This window comes from Pleurodeles waltl, chromosome 1_2, assembly GCF_031143425.1.
Source record: "Pleurodeles waltl isolate 20211129_DDA chromosome 1_2, aPleWal1.hap1.20221129, whole genome shotgun sequence".
NCBI classification, from domain to species: Eukaryota; Metazoa; Chordata; class Amphibia; order Caudata; family Salamandridae; genus Pleurodeles; species Pleurodeles waltl.
Window position 1 is genome coordinate 1,015,368,637 of NC_090437.1, and position 22,740 is coordinate 1,015,391,376.

Here is a 22,740-nt window from a genome sequence, read left to right on the forward strand (position 1 = left end):
TATATGACCCTCTAAAAGAACACGTCCTGACAGAAAATTGCTGAGCTTGGGTGCACTGATAGGATGTGGTTTCAAGGGAGGTAGTCTGAGCCTCCACAATGTGTGGCAAAAGATCGGAGAAGCAGATGTTTGCAGTGTTCCATCGATTTGGCTGTCTCATCCTTTTTGATCTTTTCAAAACCCTGGCCCACCTGTGGACCAAAGAGGTGCTCACCATCGAACAGCATGTTCTGCTGAACATCTGGCTTAAAGCTGGCGATACGGAGCCATGTGTGGCTGCGTAGCAGAATGCTAGACTTTACCCCACTGGAAGCAGTGTATGCTCTGTCTAGGGAACAGCAGATATAAATGTTGGTATGAGCTTGCATAAAGTATCTCCTGACCTATTTTCCTATGCTCTGGAGGAATGGTCCATTCATATCGTGCAATAAGGTCAGCAAAATTAGCTAGGCGCCAGTGGTTGGCCGATTGTGCAGACACCAGTTTTCCTGCCACATCTGTGTCTGCTTTTCTTCTCTGGTGGTGAGGCATCACTGGGGGCTTGGGAGGTGGCTCGCTTACAGGCAGTGGTGATTACCCAAGTTAGGCGGAGGCTGGCGGCAAATCTAGATGGCGTTAGGCACGAGAGCTTTACTTTTTATTTTTTATTTTTAATCAACCTTAGGAGTTTATAAACTTGACCCAGACAGGATGTTTAAAAAAAAAAAAAGTCAGGGGTGGACATAACATACCTTTGAGCATGTGGAGGTGGAGTCCTTGATTCAAAAGACCTCAGAGAAAAAAAAAACAACTTCCACACATCCAGACCCAAAACTAGATGCCAGGAGTATGCACAGCATGTGTATATACAGCCACACATGCCTTAATGTCCCAGGACATCTGCACATAGGCACCAGGTACTCTGTCATTCTGTGTGGCATCTCTGTTCATATTCCTAAATGCTAGAGTCCTTAGATTTTTTATAAATAACAAAACTGCAGTTTTCCCCAGCAGGTTAGACCTCTTCAACCATGTCCAAAAAGCCGAATTCGGTATCCCTTGATATGTAAGAAACTTGAGGTACTAGCTACCCTTGGGGAATTTGGGGGAGTAGTTACTGCACAAACTCTTCCTAAACAAGAGTAATAGTTCTGCCTAAGAAAGGAATGTAAAGCAAAATACAATGCAGTTTGTGCAGCGAATCATCCAGAAGTAAAATAACCACACTATTTTCCCCATATTCCCCAAAGAACAAGTTACTTACCTTCTGTAACACCGTATTTGGTAGAGACTAGCTGCAGATGACTTACCTTATAATTATCTTCAGGCGTTAGACTGGATCCAGAATTTTTTTGTGAGCAGTAGCCTTATGTGCCAGTAGGTTGTCTTTCCACTGTGTGGCATCTGTACCATAAGTGAATGGGTGCTCCTAGCAATGGCAGAGTACCTGTTCGATTAGCACACCACTGGAGAAGTCCAGTTGGGCTCAGTTTGGCACCCATTCCGGAATCCTGAAGTTGCTTTTCCATCTTTCCTTGTCTTGAGTGCATGAGCATTTCTCTATTGCACCAAAAGTGATGTGTGCGGTGCCTATATAGGCACCACTCCAGCGTGCTGACGTTGGTTTCTTTTAGCGACTTTCCATACCAGGCACGCAAAGCCATGAAGAACAGACTACTGGTGTGGGAAACTAGGGGCCTGAGAGGGGAAACAGCCATACCTGTAGAAATTTATTCACGGGGAGGATAGGTGGGTTGGTAATGAATCTGCTACTAGAGTACCAGATACAGGGTTATCGAAGATAACTAACCTGTTCATCTGATAAATACTTCTTGCTGCATACTGCTTAACAGAGTAGATATCGAATTAATACCACCCTAGAGGAGGGTCTCCAAAACAATTTTACACCAGAAAGTCCTGCAGGACGAAACTGGTGAAGTGCCCATCCCAGAAGACCTGATTGTCCAGCCAGTGTTTCGTGCACATGTGCAGTCTCCCAGGATGCTGCCTGGCAGATGTCCAGGACTGAACTCTGCACGGTAACGCAGTAGTCACAGCATTCGCTCTAGTGGAATGAGCTCTGGGGGTTGCTTCTTGGCCAGAGCATAGCAGTTCTTAATATAGAGCACAATCCATCATGAGATGGTCTGTTTCTGCACAACCTTCCCCTTCTTTGCTCCGACATACCCCGCAAAGACTTGGTCATTCACCTGGAACTCTTGAGCGGTCAAAGTAGAATGACCATGTTTTATGGGTCCAGTTGATGAAGGTTTCTCTTCTTTAGGGTGATGTGGCAGAGGGCAAAAAGTTGGCAGGGTGATGAACTGGTCTACATGGAAGGAAGTGACCACTTTCAGCAGGAAGAAAGCTCTAGTGCTAAGAAGCAGCTTGTCTGGCTAGATGTTCCGATACAGAGACTTGGATGGCGAAGCCTGAAGCTGACACCCCCAGGCAGATGTCATTGCAACACTAAAGGCCATCTTGATGGTAAGGAGCCTGAGAGGACAGTTGTGCAGTGTCTCATAAGGTGCACACATCATAACAGTGAGGACTTAAGGTTCCACTGAAGCATGAGTGAAGGCGAAAATATGTTGCAGAGCACTCAATCCTTTTTTACAACAGGGGATTTGAACAGGGATGGATGACCTGGCAACCACATAAAGGCTGAGATGGCAGAAAGATAGCCCTTTAAGGTGCCCAAGGCAGAGCCCTGGTGGGCAAGAGACGAAAGAAAGGCCGGAGAGAGCAGCAGACAGAGGATCAACCTGTTTCTCTGCACACCATCCCACAACCTTGCTCCAACAGCAGACATATACGGTCTTGGTAGATGGACACCTTGCTGCCAAAATACCAATGTAGACTTCAGCTGGAAGGATGAAAGCTGTCAACTGTCGCTGCTCCATCTCCAAAGGCAGAGCGTTGCTAGGTTCGGGTGGCGAACCCCTGCTGCTGCAACAGAAAATCCTCCCAAAGGGCAGCCTGGTCGGAGGACCAATTAACATGCTAAACAGCTCTGGATACAACACTGAGCCCAGTCCAGAGCCACAAGGAAGACTTGGGCCTGGTTGTTCCTGATCTTGAGAGCTCTGGGCAGGAGTGGTATGGGTAAAAAGGCTTACAGGAGGCCTGAGCTCTACTTGAGAGCAAAAGCATCTGAGCGAGAGCCGCCTTGGAAACTCTAGTATGCAGAACTGCTGACATTGCCTGTTCTTGGCAGTGGTAAACAGATCTAACCAAGGTTCTCCCCTTGCATCACCTCTGGATGGAGCTGGCATTTGTGAGCTGCTAGGCATCTTCGGCTGTTTGTCCACCCTTGTGTTCAGGGAGCACGCCAGGCGTTGAAACACCAGAGATAAACCATGATCTTCAGTGCTGCAGACCCACTAGTAGCATTTAATGTACAGGCCCTGGGCACATCTAGGGCACTTTACTAGGGACTTACAGGTAAATTAAATATGCCAATTTGGTATGTGTCAATGTTACCATGTTTAGCGGAAGAGCACAAGCACTTATAAAAAGATGCACAAAGCTGTCAAACCAGCAAAAAGGTCAGAAAAATGGGAGGGAGGCAACAAGTTGGAGGAAGAACATCCTAAGACTCAGATCTAATATCCAGCATTAGTATCTTTAATATATTAATATGTGACCCTTCCCCAATTCCAGTCAGAGGCTCATTTACTGTATGGTCTTCTTACTTATGCTGTCAAATGGGATATATGATGGCCTTTAGGTCATGCAGGGGGAGTGGGTACTCCACCTCTGTCTAACATTCTGGTTGATTCATTCAAATGGAGTATTAATAAATGTTGAGGCCGGTGGCCATTTTAACACTTTGCTAAGAATACTGGGTACTCCCAGTCCAACTGGAATCTATTTAAACATGTGAATATGTAAAACTCAATGCTGGACAACTAGACATTTCTAAATAAAAATGGAAATACATAAAGATAAGAAATGCTTCGATTTTCTTTACATGTAAGCCGACAAATGTACAAATACTTTCGCTTAAAACAATTTGGCTGGAAAATCTCATGCATGGTTTTGCAGTCATGAAAATGTATTTTAGGGGCTCTCCCATATGAAATAGGCTGATAAATGCTGCTTTAGGTAAAGTTTGCATGTAATCCAAACAATATTCAGCAAATGTTACGAATTAGTGTGACAAGCGAGATTGAACATTCATTTATTTGCAAATTTCATAGATTTAACAATTGCAACAAATAACCATGTAACAAGGTAGTACAAAGCGAGCATTCAATATACTTTAATATGACCAACATTGGGCCAGTTGTTGAATGAAGTACAGAAGCAGTGCAGTGGTGACATCCTTCACTGAAACATCCGCTACACTATTATTGAAGCTTGTGCAATTTTACATATGAAGAGTAGCTACTGGTGTTTCATGTCGACTTGCTGAGAGCTACAGCAGAAAACCGGAGTTCCCCTTGCTCACGAGCCGTGAACTGTCTGCAGATCTTAGCAGCATCCTACAAAAATGAAATTGAATTCACATCAATTTATGAAATATTTAACCTGCACTGTTAATCATGCATATTTTAAGTGAGTCAACTAAACAGTCATTGGGGGTTATATATATATATATATATATATATATATATATATATATAAAATAACACGTCAACACATTTATCGGGGAAAACTTTTAAGCCCTACAAGTGAATGATCGCACATGGCTCCAAGATAAAAACATTCTAGGTTGGCTAAAAAACAAACCCACAAAACACACACCTGGGTGACCAACCAAGCTGAACTCTGCCCAGCAGCAGTAGGGTATTTTATTTGGTACCAAAAGAATACTTGAAGACATTGTGGACCAGGTTGCAGGACACTCAGCAGATCTTTACTAAAACTACCAAGAGAAACCAGCTTTCCAATTCAGCTGCAAAATAGACAGCGAAAAAAGGTTTCCTTTTAATCAGTTTATCATTGGAATCTATTCAAGACAAAATAAATGGGCTCTACTTGTTTTGGAGCATCAGAAAACTGGATACAAGCTCCTATGAAGATTTAATAAATTAAGTTTGGTACACGCAATCTGAACTAAATGGACTTTTTTACATAGTAGATCAAAGTATTCATTTAAACTGAGCATCAAAATACTGGAAGATGCAAGGCCATTCAGACAGGTAGGGCACAATCTGAAAAAAGCTGATAAAACATTGCTCCTTCAGGAATTAGCTACTGCCCTCACACACATGGTATCAATTTTTAAAAGAGGACAAGGTCACCAGGGAAGAGTCAAGACACCCAATAATCATAAGGTAAGGTCTAAGACTACTAGCATCATGCAGCATAGAAAAAGGCATTATATCCTACATTTGATTGGTATTCATACCCAGCAAACTGCATATTCCACCCCTTGGCCAGTCTGCAAAGGCAGTGGCACATTATGAGATATGCTGCCTGCTAGGTGTGATTGCCTGAGGATTAAATACTACAGGGAAGAAAACAAGTTACTTACCTGTAACTACAGTTATCCAGTATTGGTATCTTTCATAAATTCACATGCTTGAATCATCCCCGTCGTTTAAGTGGGAGTCCCACGGTACATAAAATAGCAATAATTAACAAATACAAGTTTTTTGCCATGGGCTATAATGGAGACACAGGTAATTGCTCATATAGCCTATCCATGTCCTTTTGTGAAAAGGACCGAAACCTGCCTGCTTACCAATCAGGCACCAGCTAGAACACTCTCCAGAGAAGCTCCTTCCCTCAGATTTTACAGCAAGAGAGCGAAAGATTATAACCTGAAAGGAAGCGAGCGTCAAAGGGGAGGAGGGTGGGTCGCATGTGAATTTATGAAAGATACCAATACTGGATAACTGTAGTTACAGGTAAGTAACTTGTTTTCTTATCCAGTATTGGATCTTTCATAAATTCACATGCTTGAATCTGAATAGTCAGCAGTACTGTTGATAAACATTATACCCACCATGGATGGAGGGTGCGAGCATGAAGATCCTGTATTCCCAATATAAAATAGTTAACTCAAATTTTGCATCATGAGCTTCAGAGGAATATAGATACTTTTAAGTACATGTACACATATACTGAACATTCGTGTTATAAATGCAGATATATATAAAGATATACATACATGCATATACTTATATAGAAGCATTAAAATATATATATATATATATAAAAATAAATATAATGGAAATCAGTTATTTGCATCTCAAACCATTTCTATATAACTAAGGAACGGTATCACCTTAATGAAAGATGGCGTAGAACAGCTTGTCCTACTAGAAAGTCGGTTCTCTGTGATGACTCCAAACATTAGTGCTGCGTAAAGGAGTGCGTAGTTTTCCATGTCACAGCTTGACATATCTTATCAAGGGCAATACCCTGAAACAAAGCAGCCGATGTGGAGACTGCTCTCGTGGAGTGGGCTCTCGGGCGCCTAGTCAGCAGTCTTCCTGCCTTGGTGTGACAGAATTGGATTGTCGAGGAAATCCACCGGCTATAGTGGCCTTGGTTACTCCTGTTCCCGGTCATCCAAGAGAATAAGATACCAGGAGTTGGTCTGATTTGTTTGGTACTTTGAAGATAAAATTTGAGGCATTGTTTGATGTCCAAAGAGTGTTGAGTTTTCTCTGCGATCGTAGTGGGATTTGGAAAAAAGGTTCGTAGTATCACGGGTTCATTGAGATGGAATGAAGATGGCACCTTGGGAATGTATTTGGGGTTGGTTCTGAGCATAACGAAGTCCTCAGAAAAAACTAAAAAGGGTTCTTTAGTAGTGAATGCCTGTATATCACGGACTCTCCTGGTAGAAGTGAGAGCGAGCACGGTTGCCATTTTCCAAGTGATGTACTTGAGTTCCGCCCTGTGAATGGGCTCGAAAGGAGCTTTCATGAGCTGAGACAGGACAATATTAAGGTGCCACTCTGGTGGAGGTAACCGCACCAGGGAAAAGTGCGGAAAAGCCCTTTCATAAACTGCTTAATGATTCTGGATGAGCAGATAGATGGCATCTCAGCCGATCGCCTATATGAGGCTATAGCTGCTAGGTGAATCTTGACTGATGCATGGCAAAGACCAGCCTTGGAGAGAGCGAGAGAGCAGGTAAGAAAGAATTTGCTCAGGGTTAATTTGAAACGGGTGAAAATTGTTCTGAGAACACCAAACACAAAATATCTTCCACTTGAGTTTGTGCTCTCTGCTCGTGCCCTAGATAATATTAGTCTACATTCCCGATCGATGTTCATATCGTGAAACTCACTGTACTCAGGAGCCAAGCATGCAATTGTAGTGAAGCTGGGTCGGGATGAAGGATGAGACCCTGATTCTTCGTTAGAAGATTGTGGTTGCAAGGAAGGCGGACTGGATTGGCCACGGACCGGAGTAGGAGCTCCGTGTACCAGTACTGTCTGGGCCATCTGGGGGCTATAAGAATGATCCTGCAGCATTCGGACTTCATTTTCCTGAGGAGCCTGGGAATCAGAGGGATGGGGGGGAAGCGTAGGCAAAGATCCCGGACCATTTCATCAAAAGAGCATTTCCCCACGACCCCGGGAGCGGGTATCGACTGGCGAAGAACTGGCATTTGGCGTTCAGGTTGGTGGCAAACAAGTCTAGGATTGGCCGACCCCATCGTTGGAAGATGCCATCGAGTATGTTCTGGTTGAGTTCCCACTCATGGCAGTTGTCATCCGTCCTGCTGAGAGAGTCCACTAGGGCGTTGTTCACCCCAGGCAGGTGCTCCACCCTGAGGCGGATGTTGTTCAGTGTGAGCTAGTCCCAAAGAGACTGAGCTTCCCTTGAGAGAGAGGCATCTTGTTACTCCCTGCTTGTGGATGTAAAAACATACTTGTTGTGTTGTCCGTTCTGACTAACACTGAGGACCCTGCGATGCGTGGAAGAAAAGCTTTGAGCGCGAGATGGATCGCCTCCAGTTCTAGTAGGTTTATGTGCATTTCTTTCTGGAGCCTGGACCATCTGCCTTGAATGCGCATGTCCTGCAAATGGCCTCCCCAGCCTTCCAAGGAGGCGTCTGTGGTGATGACAGTGTTATTGGTGCTAGAAAAGTAAGACATTTGGAGAGGTGGTTGGTGTGAGACCACCACTTCAACGCCTGCCGAAGTTTTGGTGTGATAGTTATTAAGTCGAAGGACCCTTGCGACTGGGTCCATTGGAGTTGCAGTTCTTCTTGCAGCAGCCTCATTCTGAGTCTTGCTAGTCGTACTAGGACTATGGCCGAGGAAATCATGCCCAGGAGCGACTTGAACAGTCGTACTGAAACAAACTTGTGGAGATTCTGACAACCAAGTGGGTTAGCTTCTGCTGCCTTGCTGGAGTGAGATATGCCTTGTTTTGGATATTCTGCTCCCAGGAAAACTCTTCTGCATGAGGGAAGTACGACTGACTTCTGTACATTCACTGTTAGACCTAAACTGTGGAATAATTTGAAGCAGGCGTTTGTCGCTTTGGAAGCTAGTAGAGTTGGAGTTTTTATGAGCCAGTCGTCCAGGTATGGAAACACCTGGAAACCCTTGCTTCGGAGGAAACCTGCGACTGGGGCAAGGCATTTCGTGAAGATTCTTGGAGCTGATCTCAGACCAAATGGTAGGACTTTGAACTGATAATGGGCACTGGCTACCGTAAAGCAGAGATATTTGCAATGTTTTTGGTGTATTGGTATGTGGAAGTAGGCATCCTGGAGATCTAGAGTTGTCATAAAATCTCCAGGATTGAGGAGGTGCAGGATATCCGACAGTGTGATCATCCGGAAAGATTGCTTCCGAAGGAACTTGTTGAGTTTCCTGAGATCTAGTATAGGACGCCATTCCCCTGACTTCTTCCTTATGAGGAAGAAACAGGAGTAGAATCCGAGACCTCGTTGTTGAACTGGAACTGCCTCTATAGCTCCTTTGGCAAGCAGGCTGAATACCTCCCGTTGAAGCAGACAAAGATGGAGGTCTGCCTGATCTTGGTGGATGATGCGGTGGCTTTTGTATGAATTCCAGGTTATGACCTCTTGTCACTATATCCAGCACCCATTTGTCTGATGTTATTTTCTTCCACACTTGGGTGTAATTGGAAATATTTGCTCCTATTTGCTGATGGTGTGACCATTGGGGAAGCATAGCCGGTGCCTGGAGAAGATCATTCTCTGAGTTGATCTCTGGTTTGTGAACCCCGTCTTCTCTTTCCTCCCTGTCTGGCGTAGGAAGCCGTAGATGATTGCCTGTACTGTTGGTGGTAGGAAGGCCTATACTGGGATTGCTGGTACTGCCTGTGGAAGGAACCTCGAAATGAGGTGACGCCTCTTACTCTAGCACCCCGAAAGGGCTGTTTCCAGTACTGCAGGGTACCTAGGGACTTGGCAGTGTCCGTGTCGGTCTTGATGGCTTGGGGCACGTCATCTACGTGCTTGCCAAAGATATTCGCCATCGTAAGGCATGTCGAGGATACAGGACTGCACTTACGGCCTGAAAGATGTAGCTTTGAGCCAACCTTGGCGGCGTAAGACAGCGGCACCTGCTAGATGACAAAAACCAGTAGAGGCTATATTAAGAGCGCAGTCGATTATTTCTTCCGATGTACGCTCACCCTTTGGGAGGATCTTCCGTGCCTCTGCTTGCTTGCTTTCAGGGATGAGGTCCAAGAAAGGTTGCATGTCCGACCACATTTGCCAGTCATAACGACCCAGGATTGCCTAATTGCATCAGGCTTCGGGTGGCCAGTAGGACATGCCGGAAAGTCTTGGGTTGCCTTGTATTTCTTGTCCAGTTTTTGCAGGACTGGTGGGACTGTTGCCGGGTTGCGCATAATCTTTGTACCCTCGCTCCATATAAAATTAATAGGAATGGACCGTACAGACTTCCTTGACTGCTCCTTAAAATCATGTAGGAAACATTCCGACTGGGAGACAGATGTTGGAAGGTGGAAGCGTACAGCAGCTCTGTCCATAAGATTATGGAAACCACCTATGTCCTCGGGTGGAGAATCAGAGGGGCGAGGAGGTGGTGAAGGAGTGGGGGCCAAGTAGTCATCCCATTCCTCAGTAGGATGTTGCAGGGTAGAAATTTCTCCTTCCTCTTCTCCTGAAGTGGAACCTTCATCTCTAGGGGGTGCAGCTAACACTGAGTGGGGTGTCATTCTTGGAGTAGCTGGAGGAGGAGGGACATTGATTGGTGTAACCGGAGAGACTGGCGGTGGTGGCTGATCCTCTATGCTACAGGATTATAGGAGAAGGTGCCCAGTTGCAGCAGATAGTAAATTCTGGATTAAGGAGGAAGCCATCTGTCGCTCTATGCTGAGGCTCTCTTGGTTGGTAATAGTGTTCCTGATGACTAGTATGGTTGGTACTGGTCATACTCATCGTCATCTTCTTGATACTTGACGTGGAGCTGTGATGGGCTGTGTGCATCTCTGAATGGACCTTCATCAGATTCCTCCCAGTCAAGAAGATGACTGGGTACTAAAGTTGACACTTTGCTTGGAGGCGTGTCTATTGGATAAATGTCTGGTGTGGGCAGAGATGTGATCCTGACCATGGCTCGGAGGCCTGGAAGAGGTAGGAGTTGCCTCTATCTGCCTGACAGGCACTAGTGCAGTCGTCGATGGTGTGAAAGTTGACAATACCGTGGACGGTACCGATTTTTCCCATTGACGGTCTTGTCGTCGACGGTGAAACAGCCGATGACATTGTCATTGCTGATATGATAGTCGACGGGGCTGTTGTCGACTGTGATAAGCAACGATGTTGTCGATGACGACTCACTCCGTTCTGGAGTTCTCGTCGACTGAGGTTTGAGTGAGGGGATAGGTGAGAGAAAAAGGTTCTGAAGTAGTAGAAAACTGAGCAGAGCTCAGGGAGACTCCCTTCACACGACGTGCGGTAGAAAATCTGAGGGAAGGAGCTTCTCTGGAGAGTGTTCTAGAGGGTGCTGGTGCCTGATTGGTCATCAGGCAGGTTTCGGTCCTTTTCACAAAAGGACATGGATAGGCTATATGAGCAATTACGGTCTCCATTATAGACAATGGCAAAAAAACTTATTTGTTAATTATTGGTATTTTATGTACTGTGGGACTCCCACTTCGACGGCGATGATTCAAGCATGTGAATTTATGAAAGATCCAATACTGGATAAGTAATATTTAGAACTAAAAACTATACTGAGAACTACATTGGGAAATCCTATTTCATAAGATGTAAGGAAAATGTTAGTTACCCAGTAAGCATCTGTTTGCCATGCAGTGCTGTAGATTCACATGCTCTGCACACTTCTGCCATCTAGTATTGGGTCTGGAAGGTTGCAAGATTTTCTTCAAAAAGTCTTGAGTAACAAGATCTAGTGACTCATGCTAATGCGCATTGGCATCAACTACAATGTTAAATTGTTTTCCTGCAGGTGAGAATGTAGTGTAAGTGAAAAGAGATGCCTATGCAAATGAATATATAATATCTGTGAATGGACTGCAATGGCCACAGGAGTCTGTGGCACGTAGTGCTATAGATTCACAAGCAACAAACAGATGCTTACTAGGTAAGTAACATTTTCCATTTGATGTCATGTGTGGCTGTAGATTTACACTCTGCATAGACTAAAGCAGTGCCTCCCAGAAGCAGCGACTAACCTGTGCGTGTTGCAGTGGTCTGGTAAAGTATATATGGCACTGCCTGTCATACATTAACTTGTTGGGGTGCGAAGACATCCACACAAAGTTAAGGAAAGGTGTGGTGTGGACCATGTAGCTATATAACTAGTGACATGCCCTCTAGGAGGAACAGGTAAAGGTCTTTTATCTTAGTATAGCAGCTTAGATACATTTTACAATCCACTTACACCCAGGAGGCGGTGAAAAAGCAACAAAGCTGTTTGGTCTTTCTAAGTGTTAGTTTTCCACTAAATGCCACCTTCCACAACAAAACATGAAGGGAGCATGAATGTAAAGGCTCAAATGGTGGACCCATGAGTCTTACAAGTACAATATTAAAATTCCAAAGTGGCACTGGTGGCGTCTCTGGAGTCATTCCATACAGGCTTTAATAACTGGAATATTGGAAAGAGAAGAATGTTGGCTGTTCTTAAAATAGGCAGCTGTCACCGCTAAATGGAATCTTATAGAAGTTTATGTGAAGTATGGTTTTTGCAAACGAGGGTAGGAAAGAATACCCTGCACCGATCCTTTGAAAAGGTCCGCCTGTTTTTACAGACAATAGCAAACAGTTTCCATTTTCCTGCATATGCTCTAGTAGCAGGTATACGTGTTTCCTTCAGAATATCCATGCATTCTTGAGGCAGGTTAAGGTATCCAAATTCTATGACTTCAGGAGCCATAAGTTTTAATTGTTTGGGATTTGGGTGTCTGATTTGCCCATGGTTCAGAGTGAGAAGGTCCGGTTGAAGGGAAGCTTCTCATGAGGAGCTACTGATTTCTAGAAGAGTAGTGAACCACAGTTAGAGCCCATTTGGATGCCACCAGGATCAATGTGAGGGATGTTTGCCTGAGCTTCCAAGCCAGTAGAGGGAGAGGTGGAAAAGCACAGGAAAATATTCCTGACCAGTTCATCCATAGAGCACTGCCCTTGGACTGAGGGTGTGGGGAGGTGAAGTGTGGGCATTTTCCATTTTCGTTAGTTACAAACAGGTCTACCACTTTTGAAAGTAGGGAAGCAGGACTTGTGGGTGAAGTTTTGACATGGACTTGTTGCTGCATCCTGCTGAGGTCAGCAGAGCTGTTGTGTGCCCCTTGGAGATGTTCTGCTAGGTTAATGTTGTGGCGAATGGCCCAATGCCAGATCATCTGTGCTAGGCAGGAAAGCTGTATACAGGTCCCCCGTTTCAGCACATCGCAGTCTTGTGTCTGGGAGGAGAGCAGGACAACTGTTGATTAGGTAAGGTGTGAACACTTAACACTAGTTGAATAGCAAGACGTTCTAGGTAACTGATATGTATAGTGTGAGGTTTGTGATCCAGTGACCTTGGACTGTGAACCTGTAGGTGAACACCCCATCCTGTGGGATGTGTCCATTGTCAAAATACTCTGAGGAACATGGTCCAGGAAAGGCTGCCCTTTAACAGGTTGCTTTTGATCCAGAGTGATGGGTGTGGCTGTCTACCAACACTAGATCTTCCAGATGATTCTGTGACAGACCACTAACCTGCTAAACATTCCTGTAACAGACGTGAATACGGGCATCTAGCACTATGGCAATGCAATGCAAGAGGCCATCATGCCTAGAAGTCTCATGACAACTGACTGGGGCGAAAGCACAAAAGTTGTTTGAAAGTTGTGTCCTTGCTGTGTTAGGATAAGCTAATCCCAACTGCGTTCTGAACAGACTGTAGATAGGGCTGAACCTGAAGAGGCTGCCGATGAAATTCTCAACAGCTGAAGCAGCAAATTTATGGTAGCTTGAATGTGGTGTAGACAGTTTGAGAGTGTTGGCTTTAAGCCAGTTGTCTAATATGGTAACATGTGATTTACCTGAGGAAGTGAGCTATTACTGCGAGACATTTTGTAAACATCAGTTGTGCAGTTATAGGGAATAATTTGAACTGTTCGTGTTTGCTTGTAACCACAAATTGAGATATTTGCGATGCGCTGGATGATTAAGGATATGAAAATAGGCATCCTTTATGTCTAGCGCTGAGAAGAAATTGCCTGTTGAAGCACATCCTGGAGTGTTCTATGAAAATGCGGACAGGAAGCAATTCAAACGTCTGTACTTTCTGATGCCCCAAAAGGACAGGTGGTTAAGGCCTATTCTAGATCTCACATATGCCTGCTCCCGGATTGTGTGAAGGAACTGGTTCTAAGGCTCCTTTAAGAGCCATGACTTCCTGTTTGAGCAAAGGGATACGTTCTGAAGAATGTTTGTGAGGGGGGGGGGGGGGAAGAGGGGTGTTTGGAGGTGTGGAAATGAACTGTAGCCATGTTGAATGAAATCCAACACTCCTTGATCTATTATACTTTGCCAGGTCTGAAAAATGCTTAGGACATCCCAACAGAGGTGGGAGGGGGCGTATGGGAGGATGTGAGCGCTTAGTCTTTATGTTAAGAGGATGAGGTGTGTGGCCAGGGACTTGGTGTGTGGGTCTGCAAGGCACCCACAGATTTAGCCACCTCACTGTCTCATTCTCTCTAGTGCCTGATTGACTTGTGGGCCAAAAAGAAGCTCCTTGATAAATGGTACATCAAGAATAGTTTGCTGTACCACAGATTTATATCTGGAAATGTGTAGCCATGCATTCCGGCGCAAAAGGACACTGGTATTTATCTCTCAGGTAGCCTTGTCAGCCGAATCTAGAACACAGCAAATTGAATTATTGGAAATAAGCGGGCCCTCCCTGAAGATGTGTTGGCCCCTCTTCCTGTGCTCCACTGGCAGGCATTGGATGAGTTTCTCCATCTCGTCCCAGTGGGCATGGTCATATCTTGCTAGTAGGCTTTGTGTTAGGTAAGCACCAATGGTTGGCAGCTGGGGCTGCAAACAATTTTCCAGAAGAATCGATGCGCATGCTCTCCTGGTCAGGAGGCAGAGCATTGCTAGCAGTTTGGGTGTTAACTCTTCCCTGCATTATGCAGATCAGGGGAAATATGACCTCTAACAATGGGGTCTGGCAGGATCTTTAAAGATGACCTCTGCATGCCTCATCTTTTCCTTTAACATGGATGTACTGTGTGGCACTGGGAGGTGGACAGTTTCAAAGAGGAAATCGTCCTCAATCTGCTCTTTATCTAAGAGCACCTGGTGGTAAGTAATGAAAATGTCACTTACCCAGTGTACATCTGTTCGTGGCATCAGTCGCAGTAGATTCGCATGTTCTGCAATAGCTCGCCATCTGGTGTTGGGCCGGAGTGTTACAAGTTGTTTTTCTTCGAAGAAGTCTTTCGAGTCACGGGACCGAGTGACTCCTCCTTTTGTCTCCATTGCGCATGGGCGTCGACTCCATCTTCGATTGTTTTTCCCCGCAGAGGGTGAGGTAGGAGTTGAATTGTAGTAATAGTGCCCATGCAATGGAGTGACTAAGTATGCACCTATTTAAGGTTGAGATGATACATATAGAAATAATTGAAGGTAACTTCCAAACTGCTACAGGCTCCCGGGGAGGCGGGTGGGCACATGCGAATCTACTGCGACTGATGCCACGAACAGATGTACACTGGGTAAGTGACATTTTCAGTTCGATGGCATCTGTCGCTGTAGATACGCATGTTCTGCATAGACTAGTAAGCAGTTATTTCCCCAAAAGCGGTGGATCAGCCTGTAGGAGTGGAAGTAGTCTGAAATAATGTCCTTAATACGGCTTGACCTACTGTGGCTTGTTGTGCGGATAACACGTCTACACAGTAGTGCTTGGTGAATGTGTGAGGCGTAGACCATGTGGCTGCCTTACATATTTCTTGCATTGGGATGTTTCCTAGAAAGGCCATGGTAGCACCTTTCTTTCTGGTTGAGTGTGCCCTTGGTGTAATGGGCAGCTGTCGTTTAGCTTTAAGGTAGCAGATTTGGATGCATTTAACTATCCATCTGGCTATACCTTGTTTTGAAATTGGGTTTCCTGCGTGAGGTTTTTGAAATGCAATAAAGAGTTGTTTAGTCTTTCTGATGTTTTTTGTTCTGTCAATGTAATACATTAATGCTCTTTTGACATCTAATGTATGTAGTGCCCTTTCAGCTACGGTATCTGGCTGTGGAAAGAACACTGGAAGTTCCACTGTTTGATTTAGATGGAACGGTGAAATAACCTTCGGCAAAAATTTAGGATTGGTCCTTAGGACGACTTTATTTTTGTGTAGTTGTATAAAAGGTTCCTGTATAGTAAACGCCTGAATCTCGCTTACTCTTCTCAGGGAAGTAATGGCGATGAGAAATGCCACCTTCCAGGTTAGGAACTGTATGTCGCAGGAGTGCATGGGTTCAAAAGGTGGACCCATAAGTCTAGTTAGGACAACATTTAGGTTCCATGAAGGAACAGGTGGTGTTCTTGGTGGTATAATTCTCCTAAGGCCCTCCATGAATGCTTTAATGACTGGTATTTTATATAGGGAAGTTGAATAGGTAGTCTGCAGGTATGCAGATATTGCTGCAAGGTGAATCTTAATGGAAGAGAAAGCTAGGTTAGATTTTTGTAAGTGAAGCAAGTAACCCACTACATGTTCTGGAGTTGTGTGTAATGGTTGTATTTGATTAATATGGCAGTAGCAAACAAACCTCTTCCATTTACTTGCATAGCAGTGCCTGGTGGATGGCCTTCTTGCTTGTTTTATGACTTCCATACATTCTTGGGTAAGTTGTAAGTGCCCGAATTCTAGGATTTCAGTAGCCAGATTGCTAGATTCAGCGATGCTGGATCTGGGTGTCTGATCTTTTGGTTGTGCTGTGTCAACAGATCTGGCCTGTTGGGCAATTTGATGCAGGGTACCACTGATAGGTCTAGCAGCGTTGTGTACCAGGGTTGCCTTGCCCAAGTTGGTGCTATCAATATGAGTTTGAGTTTGCTTTGACTGAGTTTGTTTACCAGGTAAGGAAGGAGAGGGAGAGGAGGAAAAGCGTAAGCAAATATCCCTGACCAGTTCATCCATAGGGCATTGCCTTGGGATTGTTTGTGTGGGTACCTGGATGCGAAGTTTTGGCATTTTGCGTTCTCCCTTGTCGCAAACAAGTCTATCTGAGGTGTTCCCCAGAGTTTGAAATAAGTGTTCAGAATTTGGGGGTGAATTTCCCATTCGTGGACCTGTTGGTGATCTCGAGAGAGATTGTCTGCGAGTTGATTTTGTATCCCTGGTATAAACTGTGCAATTAGGCGAATTTGGTTGTGAATTGCCCAATGCCAAATTTTTTGTGCTAGCAGGCTTAACTGCGTGGAGTGCGTCCCTCCCTGCTTGTTTAGATAATACATTGTTGTCATGTTGTCTGTTTTGACGAGAATGTATTTGTGAACTATTATTGGTTGGAAAGCTTTTAGTGCTTGAAAAACTGCTAGCAGTTCTAGGTGATTGATATGCAGTTTTGTTTGATGTACGTTCCATTGTCCTTGTATGCTGTGTTGATCGAGGTGTGCTCCCCACCCTGTCATGGAAGCATCTGTTATTACGTATTGTGGCACTGGGTCTTGGAAAGGCCGCCCCTTGTTTAAATTTATGTTGTTCCACCACAGAAGCGAGAGGTAAGTTTGGCGGTCTATTAACACCAGATCTAGAAGGTGACCCTGTGCTTGAGACCACTGTGATGCTAGGCATTGTTGTAAGGGCCTCATGTGCAGTCTTGCGTTTGGGACAATGGCTATGCATGATGACATCATGCCTAGGAGTTGTAATACCATCTTTGCCTGTATCTTTTGTGTTGGATACATGCGTTGTATGATGGTGTTGAAATTTTGAATTCTTTGTGGACTTGGGGTGGCTACTCCCTTTGATGTGTCTATTATGGCTCCCAGGTATTGTTGTACCTTGCGTGGCAGAATTTTGGATTTTGTGAAATTGACGGTGAACCCGAGTTTGAAGAGGGTTTGTATGATCTGATTTGTGTGATTTGAGCACTGTATGAACGAATGGGCCTTGATTAGCCAGTCGTCCAAATATGGGAACACATGTATTTGCTGCCTTCTTATGTGTGCAGCGACTACCGCTAGACATTTGGTAAAGACTCTTGGTGCGGTTGTTAATCCGAAAGGCAGTACCTTGAATTGGTAATGTATTTCTTTGAATACAAACCTTAGGTATTTCCTGTGAGATGGGTGTATTGGTATATGGAAATAAGCATCCTTGAGGTCTAAAGTTGCCATGTAGTCGTGTAGTTTTAGCAATGGCAATACTTCTTGTAGTGTGACCATGTGGAAGTGGTCTGATTTGATGAAAGTGTTCACTACTCTGAGGTCTAGGATTGGTCTCAGCGTTTTGTCCTTCTTTGGTATCAGAAAGTACAGTGAGTAAACTCCTGTGTTTATTTGTGTGTTTGGCACTAATTCGATTGCATTCTTTTGCAATAGTGCCTGCACTTCTATCTCCAGGAGATTGGAATGGTGTGTTGTTAAATTTTGTGCTTTTGGTGGTATGTTTGGAGGGAATTGTAGAAATTCTATGCAATAACCATGTTGGATAATTGCTAGAACCCAAGTGTCTGTAGTGATTTCCTCCCATGCTTTGTAATAATGACCTATTCTTCCCCCCACTGGTGTTGTGTGGAGGGGGTGAGTGACATGTGAGTCATTGTTTAGTAGTAGGGGTTTTGGGGCTTTGAAATCTCCCTCTATTTCTAGGGAATTGCCCTCCTCTATATTGTCCCCGAAAACCTCCTCTATACTGTCCCTGGTAAGTGGACGGTGTTGCTTGTGAGGTGCTGGCTTGTGTGCTTTGACCCCGAAACCCCCCTCGAAAGGGCGTTTTACGGAATGTGCTGTAATTCCCTCTGCTCTGCGGGGAGTAGAGTGCGCCCATGGCTTTGGCAGTGTCCGTATCTTTTTTGAGTTTCTCAATCGCTGTGTCCACTTCTGGACCGAACAGTTCTTTTTCATTAAAAGGCATATTGAGAACTGCTTGTTGAATCTCTGGTTTAAATCCAGACGTTCGGAGCCATGCATGCCGTCTGATAGTTACAGATGTATTAATTGTCCGTGCAGCTGTATCTGCAGCGTCCATGGAGGAACGTATCTGGTTGTTGGAGATGGTCTGTCCCTCCTCAACCACTTGTTTCGCCCTATTTTGGAAGTCCTTGGGCAGATGTTCAATGAGATGTTGCATCTCGTCCCAGTGGGCTCTGTCATAGCGCGCAAGTAGTGCCTGGGAGTTCGCGATGCGCCACTGGTTTGTAGCTTGTGCTGCGACTCTTACCAGCTGCATCAAACTTGCGGCTTTCTTTATCTGGGGGTGGTGCATCTCCAGATGTGTGAGAGTTGGCCCTTTTCCTAGCTGCTCCTACAACAACAGAGTCTGGTGGCAGCTGTGTAGTGATGAAAACCGGGTCCGTAGGAGGCGGCTTATACTTCTTTTCCACCCGTGGTGTGATTGCCCTACTTTTGACCGGCTCCTTAAATATGTCTTTTGCGTGCCGGAGCATACCAGGGAGCATAGGCAGGCTTTGGTAGGAGCTGTGGGTGGAGGAGAGTGTGTTGAACAAGAAATCATCCTCGACCTGTTCTGAGTGGAGGCTTACGTTATGAAATTGTGCTGCTCTAGCCACCACCTGAGAGTACGCGGTGCTGTCTTCTGGTGGAGATGGCTTTGTAGGGTAGGCCTCCGGGCTGTTATCTGACACTGGGGCGTCGTATAGGTCCCATGCGTCCTGATCTTGGTCACCCTGGCTCATGGTGGTGTGAGCTGGGGAGTGAGATGGAGTTTGTGCTGGTGAAACGTTAATCACGGGCGGAGGAGAGGGTGGTGGTGTAATTCTTTTAACCACTTTTGGTTGTGGTGCTTGTTCCGTCTGGAACTCCAACCTTCTCTTTCTCCTAATGGGGGGAAGGGTGCTTATTTTTCCTGTCCCCTGCTGAATGAAGATACGCTTTTGCGTATGGTCCACATCAGTTGCTTGTAGCTCTTCCTCAAACCTATGCTTTTGCATTTGGGAGGTTAGCGAGTGCTCTTCTGTATAAGAGCCTGAAGCTGGGTCGCTTGCAGTTTGTTTCGGCGTTGAAACTTTGTCTGCATGTTTTTTCGGCTCCGAGGTGACTTTTTTCCTTTTCGGGGCCGAAACCTCTCGGCGTCGATCTGTTTCGGTGCCGCGGTCTCGGCGTCGAGCCGTGTCCACACCGGCATCTCGGTGTCGAGGCTTGTCTCCAGCACTTTCTCGGTCCCGAGAAGGCTGCGTGCCGGTGTCTCGACCGGAGTCGGACGATCTCGGCACTGTTTTGGCCTTTTTCGGTGCCGACGGTCGGTCACCGAATTTATGGGTCGAGCCATGGCCTGGTGGCAGTGGCGTCCCCTGGGCCTTGTAAATGTTTCTCTGTGTGTTTTTCGACGTCTTACTCACGGTTTGTGTATCGTCGAATCCTTCGGAGTCTGAGTCTTGGATCGAGAAGGTACCTTCTTCTTCCTGTTCCTCGAACTCCCGTTGGGCTGTCGGTGCGGACGCCATTTGAAGTCTTCTGGCTCGACGGTCTCGGAGTGTTTTTCGGGACCGGAACGCACGACAGGCCTCGCAGGTGTCTTCGCTGTGCTCAGGTGACAGGCACAGGTTGCAGACCAAGTGTTGGTCTGTGTAGGGGTATTTATTGTGGCATTTGGGGCAGAAACGAAACGGGGTCCGTTCCATCGGCGTTCTTCAGCACGCGGTCGGGCCGACCAGGCCCCGACGGAGGATCGAAAAACTACCCCGAAGGGCACCGGAGCTCTTCGATCTTCGATGCGGTGTGGAATCTAAGTACGCCGATCCCGAACGCAACAATACCGACGAAAATCTTCCGAAATTAGCTAATTTTCCGTTCCGAAACTCGGAGCGACAGGAACACGTCCGAACCCGATGGCGGAAAAAAAAACAATCGAAGATGGAGTCGACGCCCATGCGCAATGGAGACAAAAGGAGGAGTCACTCGGTCCCGTGACTCGAAAGACTTCTTCGAAGAAAAACAACTTGTAACACTCCGGCCCAACACCAGATGGCGAGCTATTGCAGAACATGCGTATCTACAGCGACAGATGCCATCGAACCTGTACTACCAATAAGCTTCTGAAAGGAGGTAGTGTCGTCTAGTGGGGTAGACGTCTGGGTCTGTGTAAGGATCTACGTCTTACTGTGATCAAGGGGGGGTCTGTCATGTGGGTAAGAGATGGTGCTGTCCCCTGCTCCTTAATCACTTATAAAAGAGTGGGGGAAGCCTGAGTGATAGCAAGAGGATCACCCTGTGAACGTGGAGGTGAAGATGGTGGTGGCTAGGTAGGTAGAGGGTGTATAGCAGCAGAGTCGTTAATAGTCATCCATTTGGCAAGAGGTGCAGGATCATCAATAGCCTCCCCAAACAAAAGCTGTATTTAAGTGCATCGAGAACAGCTTTTACCAAGACACAGCCAGTCTGTGGCTGAATATGAAGCTGGGTCTGCTTGGTGTCGAGTTGTTGCTTAATTTTAAGGAGGATGGGCTCTATGAAAGTGCTCTGCTCCAAAGATGGGGACACTTATTCAGTGCCAAAGTGCCCTTCTATTTCAATGTCGAAATGGCCTGTGCCAAAGCTGGCCCAGTCTGGCCAGCAGTCCCTCAGCTCCCTCACCTCCGCTCCACTGGTCACTCCAGGGGCACAACAGCGTGAGCGCCTTCATTCCTCTGTGTTGGAAACAGCAGTGGCAGTTAGGCCGCGATCTGGGCAGTAGGCCTCTGCTTGCAGAGTCTCCGCTTTAGGTCCAGGCGCCTCCATTTGCCCACACAGCTGCTCCGGTTCCCCTCTTTGGTCGGGGGCCACAGGCAAAACCCAGCTGAGTGTCCCACCTCCAGCACCCTACAGAGCCCTATTCAGTCAAATAATTCATCAGGTCAGAGTGGAATGTTTCATTCACAAGTCTGCCATCTTCACAGCTTGGCCACGCCCCTGAATATTGTCTGTACCATATAATGAGTTATCGAAGTAACAGTCCAGGCAGTCTTTTGCCAACATGTACAGGGATGCCCATGTTGCTACCTGGAAAATGTCCATGATTAGAATTCCACAAGCTAATGCCAGGGGCACAGCTTTTCCTCTGGTGGAAAAGACTCCTAAGCCCTCAGGAGGCTGCTTTTCAGCCAGGGCATAGCAGATCTTGATACAAAGAATGACCCAGCACCAAACAGTTTCTGTACTGTCTGACCTTTAGCTTCTATATACCCCACAAACAGATGGTAGTTCACACAACACTTGTGCGCTCATGGTAAGACAATGCTCTTTACAGGCCCAGACAGTGGAGTCACTCCTCTTTAGAAGGATGTGGAGAAGTTTAAAAGGTACGCAAAGTGACACTGCCCCAAATGGAATGAGGTAACAACCTTGGGTAGGAAAGAGGCCTGGGTGCGAAGCACCACCTTGTCCCCCCGGAACACTGTGAAATAGGCTTCAATGATTAAGCCTGCAGCTCACCTTCAGGGCAGATGCTATTTCGTTTAAGAAGGCTGTCTTGATAAGCAGGAAGTGGGGACAATTGTGTAGTGGCTCAAAGGGAGCACACAAGGTATGTGAGAACCAGTTTCAGGTCCCACTAAAGGAATGATAAAGGGTGCATGGGGAAGCCTGTTCAAGCCCTTTGAGAAACCCATTTACAACAGGGGACTTGAAGAGGGTTGGGTCAGACATCCCCAGTAAGTTGGGAAGAGAGAACCCTTAAGAGTGACCAGAGCAGAGCCCTGCTGGGCAAGGGTGAGAATTAAGAATATCCGAAAGAAAAGGAAGGGGTCAAAGGACTTTTCTATTATGCACATTTCAGGGCAGGCGACCAAGGTAACCTTACAGACTTCGGGAGGAAGGTCAAATGCGATAAACTGTCACCACAATCTCCATGCAAGAAGGCAGAGAATCGACAGGTTTGGGTGGAAGACCCTTTGCTGCTGCTGTGACAGAATATCCTACTGAAGGGGCAGCCTGATCAGAAGATCAGTGCTCATTTTCAGAAGCGTGGGACACCAGACTCTCCATGCCCAGTCCAGAGCCACAATGACTGCTTGAGCCCAGTCGTTCTTGACCTTCTTGAGAACTCTGGGTAGAAGTCATATGGGCAGAAAGGCATACAGGAGGTTTGAACTCCACTTGAGACAAAGCATCCGAGTGATAGCTGCCTTGGAAACTCCAGCAGGCAAAACTGCTGACATTTTGAACAGAT

General features: G+C 45.9%; 1 protein-coding gene across 1 annotated transcript in view; it reads right to left on the bottom strand.

The window, feature by feature from the left end:
* Window positions 1-4,146: 4,146 nt before the first annotated feature.
* Window positions 4,147-22,740, bottom strand: part of UCHL1 (ubiquitin C-terminal hydrolase L1) — a 432,125-nt gene continuing 413,531 nt past the window's right edge. Inside the window, exon 7 of the mRNA XM_069201862.1 lies at window positions 4,147-4,466. Coding sequence (XP_069057963.1) covers window positions 4,380-4,466 — 87 coding nt within the window. The 3' untranslated portion in view covers window positions 4,147-4,379. The remainder of the gene's footprint in view (window positions 4,467-22,740) is intronic.